Genomic DNA, 8,528 nt, shown 5'->3' with positions numbered 1-8,528 from the left:
AGTGCCAAGATGTACAATAGCCTCCACTTCACAGTCCTTGCTGGCATTCTTGATTATTTTACAAATACGCTTCTTGTCCCTACTGGCAGTAGCACCTGGAAGACACCTGACCTCATTCGAAACCTCTGTGTCCTTTCCTAAATTTACATCCCTTATAATTGAATCACCAACCAGAAGGTGGTTTCTCTTTTTGGGTGCTCTTCTGTTCTTGTGTGACTTGTGTGTAATACCTGATTCGCACTTCTCCCTGTCGAAAACAAGTTCATCTCGGACCAAGATCCCCTGCTTAATTGAGTTGTCATCACAAATATCTTTACCTGTCTCCTTAATGTCCCTATTAAGGTCAGCAAGGGCACTGTATCTGTTGTGCAGGGACACAGCAAAAGCTTTGTGTTTATGGTTCACAGCTCTCACCCTGCCAGATCCCACGGTTGTCCACAATGCCCTTCTCCTACAGGATCTTTGTGGTAGAGGGGGCTGATAGCTTGGAGGCTCAGTGGAGTAGAGGGGCTGAACTGGACACCTAATTTCTGCCTGAAGAGCAGAGATCACAGACCCTAGATAGGTAATCTGTCCTTGTAGACTAGTGATTTTTTTTAGTTGATGTTTTATAGATTTGCCTATAGATAAGGGATGAGATATTGGGTGAAGAGATATCTGTTTAATCTTACAGGAGGTGAAAGATATTAAATTATACATCTGATGAAGGTTGGAAATCACTTGTTTATATATTTCTTTTTCTTTACTGCATTCTTCCTTTTTCTATTTCTTTCTTTTTCTTTACTGCATTCTTCCTTTTTTCTTCATTCTTTTTTCTGTTTTCCTGCACTGCTAATTCTTTCTCTCCATTCTTTTTCTCTTAAGTTTAATTTGTATTAGTTTAACTGCTATAGTTCAAATTCTTAGTGTTTTTAAAATCTTAAAAAATTATCTTTCTCCAACTACCTTCCTCCTGATTCGTCCAAGCAAAGAAAGCATATTCCTGCTTTCCTCCTCTTTTCTTCCTTTGCAGAGGTAGAACCTTTCAAGATGCCACATCTCTCAGAGAAGATCCTGCTGCGGCTTCTCAAACATCCCAACGTCATCCAGGAGATGAAATTTGACCACAAAAACAAGCGAGCACCTGAACACTATCTTTACCAGCGTAACCGCCCAGTTGACTATTTTGTGCTCATCTTACAGGTTTGTCATATGACAGAAATTTGTAACATCAACTTTATTGTTTACTATAGGAAGCATTTATATGGTCAGTTAGTCTAGAATAAGCACTTGGCTTGCAAATAAAAATCCAGATATGAGTTTCAATTTTACATACAGTATATTTGTTTCAGACTTTAAAATAAAGAGGAACCACTCAGAGCAGAAAAATAATTTTTAGAAACTTGGCTTGAAGCGTCTCTATGCTTTATCCAAATAAGTTTGACAATATGTTTTCTTCTATCACTAGTATACATTATTCATATTTTTTTGAGTTTAAGTAATATCCAACTAGTCATTCAAATTTAAAGAGTACCATGAATTTGGAACTGGGATTGAAAGATTATGTTTTAATTTAATTAGTATTGTTTTAATGCTTCCCTAAGAAATTTTCTTAGGATTGGTTAACCTTGCTCATTTTTTCTTAGGTCCTTTAGTTGTACTGTTCTTCCCCTTGATATTTCCGTAGCTGCTATATTATTGAGTACTTTCGACTATAAATCAGGTATAGATGCTCTAAATTCTGTTACTACTCTTATTCTCAACCTAACCTTTCAAGATATCTTTTCTGATGTTCCCCAGCTATTTTGATTCATATTACTATTTTTTTCTTTTATGAAGGAACACCTACAAATATTTGTGAATGAACTGGCCTTGTCTTGCCTGAAGTTATTTTCTTAAGTTACATTGTGTATATTTTTCCTTTTTTCAGTGGGTGATCAGATATGGTGGAAGAGAGATGACTGGTGCAGCTGGATTACATGCTTTTGTTTTGTTTGTTTTGTTTTTTTAGGGAAAAGTGGAGGTAGAAGTGGGAAAAGAAGAATTGCGATTTGAAAATGGTGCTTTCACATACTATGGTGTCCCAGCAATCATGACTGTCATCTATTCAGGTTAGAAATCTAAAATTAACCACAGAATGGGATGATAGAAGTCACAGAAACAGAGTGTTCAGAATAAATGAGCCTAAATATACAAGAACTTGCAAATTTATTCTGATTTTCACTCTACTAAACACTTAGGCAAATATCAGGTAAATAAAAACAAAACAAAAGAGGACAGATACCATAATGCAGGAGAGGGCTAGGAAAAACTACCGGTATGTAGCAAGGATGCATAACATCTGTTGGCTCAAGAGTTACTCCAGGCTTTGCATGATACAATAAGAGTTACTACTCCAAGAGTAGTAGATCCTGGGCCTGGATCAGGAGGAAGCACAGAGGTTTGTAAGGAATGAAATGTGTAAAATATTTTTAAGCAGAACACCTTCATTTCACATTACATGAAATTGCAGTAGTGCAACATTAACAGAAAAAGCATATGTTGGGAAGAAAGAGATTTATAAAGCAATTTTCTTTTCTTTACAACCAGGCACGTCTTGGAAAACCAAATAATAACAATATTTGAGCCTGATCCAGGCAAGCAACAGTTGATATTAACCTCCTGCCTCTATGTGCCTGAAAAATGTGTCTCTTTCCTGTTCAGAGCAGACAATAAAGGTCTGATTGGGGATTCACCTTCCCTTTTTTCCATCTTTTCAGATAACGATGGGCGTAAAATGAGCAGCCTGGCTGGATCATCTTTCCTGTGTACGTATCTCCTACCTGACCTTTTTTTAAAATAAGGTGGTATAGAGGACCATTTTCATTAAGCGTTGCCAGCTCTACCAAAAAAGTTAAATAAAGTCCACCGTTTCTTGACATCTCAATCCTACTCCAACAGAATTATGAATCAGGATGAGGTGGGTCAGCTACAGTAGATAGTCCATCATGTAGTTTTGCCACATAACCATTTTTAAATATATAATCTGATACACATACTTTAGAGCAGCCGTTCTGATGACACAATTGATAGAACTGTAGATTTTGATTAAGCCAAGGCTATTTTTTAAGGTTGGTTTACTAAACAAGACATACCTGGTCTTGTTTGCAAAACACCCTAAGGCATTTGATAAAGTAGATCACAACCTACTACTTAATAAGATAGAAAAATGTGGGTTAGACAGCATCACCACCAGATGGATCCATAGCTGGCTGCCCGGCCGTACTCAGCGTGTGGTCCTCAATGGAACCGCATCTACATGGAGGGAAGTGTGTAGTGGGGTGCCCCAGGTCTCGGTTCTGGGCCCAGTGCTCTTCAACATCTTCATCAACAATTTGGACGAGGGGATAGATGGGGAACTCATCAAATCTGCAGATGACACCAAGCTGGCAGGAATAGCCAACACTCCAGAAGACAGGCTTAAGATACAGGAGGACCTGGACAGACTTGAACACTGGGCGCTATGTAACAAAATGAAATTCAATGGTGAAAAAAGTAAGGTTCTACATTTAGGCAAGAAAAACCAAATGTACAGGTATAGTATAGGGGGTACCTTGCTCAATAGTAGTAACTGTGAGAGGGACCTCGGAGTCCTAATGGACAATCACTTAAATATGAGCCAGCAGTGTGCTGCAGCTGCCAAAAAGGCCAACACAGTGCTGGGCTGCATTAACAGAGGGATAGAATCAAGATCACGTGAAGTATTAATACCACTTTACAATGCCTTAGTAAGGCCACACTTGGAATACTGCATCCAGTTTTGGTCACCGCGATGTAAAAAAGATGTTGAGACTCTAGAAAGAATACAGAGAAGAGCAACAAAGATGATTAGGGGACTGGAGGCTAAAACATATAATGAACGGTTGCTGGAATTGGGTATGTCTAGTTTAATGAAGAGAAGGACGAGGGGGGACATGATAGCAGTATTCCAATATCTCAAGGGCTGCCACAAAGAAGAGGGAGTCAAGCTATTCTCCAAGGCACCTGAGGGCAGGACAAGAAGCAACGGATGGAAACTAATCAAAGAGAGAAGCAACCTAGAACTGAGGAGAAACTTCCTGACAGTTAGAACAATTAATCAGTGGAACAACCTGCCTCCAGAAGCGGTGAATGCACCAACATTGGAAGTTTTTAAGAAGAAACTGGACAGCCATTTGTCCGAAATGGTATAGGGTTTCCTCCCTGAGCAGGGGGTTGGACTTGATGACCTCCAAGGTCCCTTCCAACTTTATCATCATCATCATTATCATCATCTTCATCATCATTATTATTATTATTATTATTATTATTATTATTATTATTATTATTATTATTATTATTATTATTATTATTATTATTATTAAAAGACTGGACAGCCATTTGTCTGAAATGGTATAGGGTTTCCTGCCTGAGCAGGGGTTTGGACTAGATGACCTCCAGGGTCCCTTCCAACTTTATTATTATTGTTATTGTATTATAATATGAAGCCAAGTATGTTAGTTAACTCATTACTTATGCTGGGAGTTGTGAAGTTCTCAGTTTAAAGTTATATAAACACAAAGAAAACTGCTTTAGTACTCTACCCTGAACCAGTTCCACAGTAAAGTATTGGTCCCCTTTGGAGCAAGGCATGACATGCGTCCAATAGGATGAGTTTGAGCATCTCAGGGGCAGTGGGAATTAGGGAGGATGAGGAATGACGAAATCATGGAGATATCATAAACCATCCCAGACAAAAAGGGTCACAGATAAATATTTATGAATACCCTGTTCTGCTACTAACATAGTCCATTTGATACTTGATTAATTAGTGAGATATTTAAATATGTTGATCACCAGCTTGGTTCTTTCTAGACTGTTGGACTTCATAATCAGTCATCATAGTTAATTTATAGTAAAATGAAGCTGGTGTAATACATTTTTTCTTTCCTATTCCTTTTCTGTAATGAACAAATCAAGTGCAACCCTAACCTTCATTTGGCTGACCAGTTAAGTACATTAATATATCTACCACAGGTATCCATAGTCCCCTAGGGAGATTTCTGCAGTCAGTTTTAGCTAACAGCAGCATCTATTGTTGTTCCATGTCATTGCTGGTTTCATTTTCTTCTCTACTTTTTGTTATCTCTTACTGAGGGCTCAAAATACATTTTTTTAAAAGCTCATCTTATCATCCTTGACTTACTTAGTTGCTTCTGCTGGCCCCATTTCTTTGTTTCCTTACCAATAATTCTCCCTCCCTCTCAGCCTTAGTGCTCAATCCAGAGCAGAAAAAGAAGAACATAATTTGTGCCAAACATACGGTAAATGTGTGCATTTGTGCATTATTTCCCTTGCCTCTGAAAGCTAGAGCTGGTCCCGCATAAACTATTCTGAATAGTAATATAGTCAAATAAGTGTGCGCTCAGTGCAGTTCAGGTAAGTCTGTAAAAATAAGGCAACTTCTAAAGCTTGGATCTGTTAACTCATGAATATTTTAAAATTATCTGCATTCCATTGTTTGTGTTTTTGGTGCCATCAAATGGTGATTTGTGGAAGTGCATCATGGATTTATAAATGCTCATGAAGTATTTATTAAATCCACTGTTTTTAATTTCTGTGAGTCTCAATGTAGTGATGTGAAGTGAGATGCAATATCCAGGATATAATGCTAGGTAGCCTGCAGAGGAACATTTTTTTCAAAACTTACTTTCTGTCTATTTCTCCTTGCCCAAGTTATGTAGAAATAAAACTAAATTTTCCAAATCCTGTCCATGATGCTGAGTAGGTCACTCTTTGTTCCTTCTAAAGCTTCCTTGCTCCTTTTCCCTTTTCTCCTGGTTTTTGTCTCCTGATCCTTGTCTTCTCTCTAGTGCCCGTGTCTGTGTCCCGTACCTTTGCCTTCAGCCGAGGGGAATCTTTGGCTGGCTCCCCAGGTAACAATATACTGTACATGTCACCCAGAAAGAGCCCCAGTTTTGCTGCCTTGCGATTCTGGGTGTGTGTCCTTCTCTGACTCTTTCCTCCTATGAAAAATACAGGCTTAGAATATCCTGCATGCTTGCAAAACAAATCATTGTGAACCTGTGTGCATGTGTTCTGTTTGTCTACAACTGAATCTGTTTTGCCCATATGAAGCAATATTTTGTGTCCAGATCCGTGCATATTATTAGAACGATGACTGTTTTTCTCATGCTGCTGTCATACAAAAGATTATTTTTAATAAAAGAAGTTAATATAGTGCAAAGCAAAGGACTAACTTGTTATTGTGCTTATTTTCAAAAATATGCTTGGGTCCCTTACAAAGGGCTCATTGACCTTATAAAGAATAATCTGAAGGCTGGATTGTCTTACAGGAAATGGGTAATCTGGGATTGCTGTGCTCATAATAACCACTTTTTGACAATTGATACTACATAATCTCAGTGGCTAAAATATCGCCTAACCCTTTCCACCCTAGGAAATATGTTAGTCAAAAGTATGTCCCAGTCATCTGAGGAGGAGAAAGCTATTAAAGAGGGCTGTAACGTTTCACTTAATTGACTGTGGTTCACTGCTGTAGCAATACATGCTTCTGATTGATAATAGAAATATATTCTCTCTGGTGTAGGGGGGAGTCTTACTTAAGAGATATCTTCTTAATAAAGCAGTCAAGTGGCAATAATTGAAGGAGGGAAAGAACTAATGATAATACAGAAAAAAAACCTACCGGTATATAAGCATTCACTCAAAAACACCTGTGTAATTCAGACCATTAAAAGGGAAAGAATTAAAAGTGTGTGAAAGGTGTAGTTCTAAGTTATTGCCTCTTTTGAAGCAATCACAGTTTATAAACTCTTGTGCCATAAGAAGTATATTCACAATTCTTTCTTATGCAGATCCACTTAGAAATACATCATGTTGTGGTCAGTAAACTCTCTTTAATGCTGAGTAATTATAGCAGTTTCTATCAAGAGTGATGACTTTTAGAAGTATAACTATAGAATTTATCAGCCAGTATGCCTATCTGATTAGATGGAAATACTAGGAGTTATTAAAAAAAACTTTGATTGTATTCAAACATCAAGTTAAGGAAATCTGTAATTCAGAATTGTAATTTAAATAATCAAGGCTCTATATCTATACAAACTTCCCAGCAGTAAGTTCTTTTTGGAATGGGTCTTTGAGACGACATGGGGTGCCATTAGTTTCTGTAGTAGTATTTCTAGAATAGGAAACCTGGAAATAAATGGAGGTAATAATACAAAAAAACAAGAAAAATGAAAAACAAAAATTAAAAAGGAGAGTGAAGGACAAGAGAATGGTCAGTAGATAGGCAGCAAAAGTGAATTTAAATATAGGAATTTGGCACTAGAAAAATAAAGAGATACTTAAAAGAATCCTAAGTTAAGTATAGATGCACCATGGAGAGGAACCAGCTACCTCCATTTCTGGAAGAAGAGTAGTATAAAGGCAGCAGCATAAAAGCTGATCCCCTTCTAGTAGAAGCAATTGAAATGTAGTCTTATATTTCACTGAGGTATTAAACCAAGAAGATTTTACTGGAATATACTTTGTTTTTCCTTTAAAAAAAATCTACTACTTTCCTTTTTCAATTCTGCTTTTAGTCTTCAATCATCTTGGCCTTGGCAAGCCCTGATTATTGTTACAAAGTCCCTGTTCTGTGAGCCTGAACACAGAACAGAAAGCATAACATGTAGGAACTGGGAAACATACTGTAGTGTTTTGTTTTGGAGATTTCTAAAAGAACTATTCAACACATAAACCTTCATATTTTTTCCAAGTTTATGCAGAATGAAAAGCCAAGAGCTCTTATGGGTGGAGTTCATTGCAGACAAATTTTCAGTGTTAAGAACAATTAAGGGAATCTTAAGCAGTTCATCCCCAAATTTTAAGCATTGTTTTTTTCTTTTGTTCATCACTTCTTCTTTATTTCTAGTGAATCAATCTCCATCACGTTGCAGTGGATTAAACCGCTCAGAGTCTCCAATTCGAGAACGTAATGAGTATGGAGGCAGCAGCACCCAACTACATAGTGGCTGCAACAACAACATATACACTCCAGATTATTCTGTTCATATTCTGTGTGATGTACAGTTTGTCAAGGTATCTGCTGGACTGAGTGTGATTGAAAGAAGTGCCCTCCTTATTGTTCTTTTATGCCATGGCTGTCAAACTCGCCGCATCACGTGACATGTCGTGACGTATTGCGACTTTTTTTGCATTGCCAGAGGTGGGGTGGGCGCGGCCTCCACATGATGCAATTGGCCCATGGGCCGGCAGTTTGATATCCCTGTTTTATGCCATGGAATATGAATAGCCTCATGCTAGGATTGTTCCATGCATCATGTCCAAGAAAATGTCTACAAGATTGCACTTCATGTGAAAATGGGTTTGTTAACTGCATAATTAATTATCAGGCATGCTGGATATAACACAGAGATAATGTGAATCTGGTGAACTTACTAACTTGACTTAGAAGTGAAGAGACAAGACAAAGTTGAATGATAAAGGAAAAATGGGTAGGAGAATATACAATTTTGGCTTTCAGC

At 37.7% G+C, this 8,528-nt stretch overlaps 1 protein-coding gene across 1 annotated transcript in view; it reads left to right on the top strand.

The window, feature by feature from the left end:
- The window catches only part of LOC107300665 (metal transporter CNNM1-like), a gene marked incomplete at its 3' end in the record, with an annotated part of 12,145 nt that extends 4,063 nt beyond the window's left edge, over positions 1 to 8,082 (top strand). Inside the window, exons 2-5 of the mRNA XM_015829972.1 lie at positions 1,013 to 1,182; positions 1,991 to 2,090; positions 2,739 to 2,786; positions 7,916 to 8,082. Of these exons, the coding sequence (XP_015685458.1) occupies positions 1,013 to 1,182; positions 1,991 to 2,090; positions 2,739 to 2,786; positions 7,916 to 8,082 (485 nt within the window). The remainder of the gene's footprint in view (positions 1 to 1,012; positions 1,183 to 1,990; positions 2,091 to 2,738; positions 2,787 to 7,915) is intronic.
- Between the last annotated feature and the right edge of the window lie 446 nt (positions 8,083 to 8,528).

The sequence above is a fragment of the Protobothrops mucrosquamatus genome, unplaced genomic scaffold (genome assembly GCF_001527695.2).
Source record: "Protobothrops mucrosquamatus isolate PMUCROS unplaced genomic scaffold, P.Mucros_1.0 scaffold7891, whole genome shotgun sequence".
Classification (NCBI taxonomy): domain Eukaryota; kingdom Metazoa; phylum Chordata; class Lepidosauria; order Squamata; family Viperidae; genus Protobothrops; species Protobothrops mucrosquamatus.
This window is presented reverse-complemented; position numbering and strand designations above follow the sequence as displayed.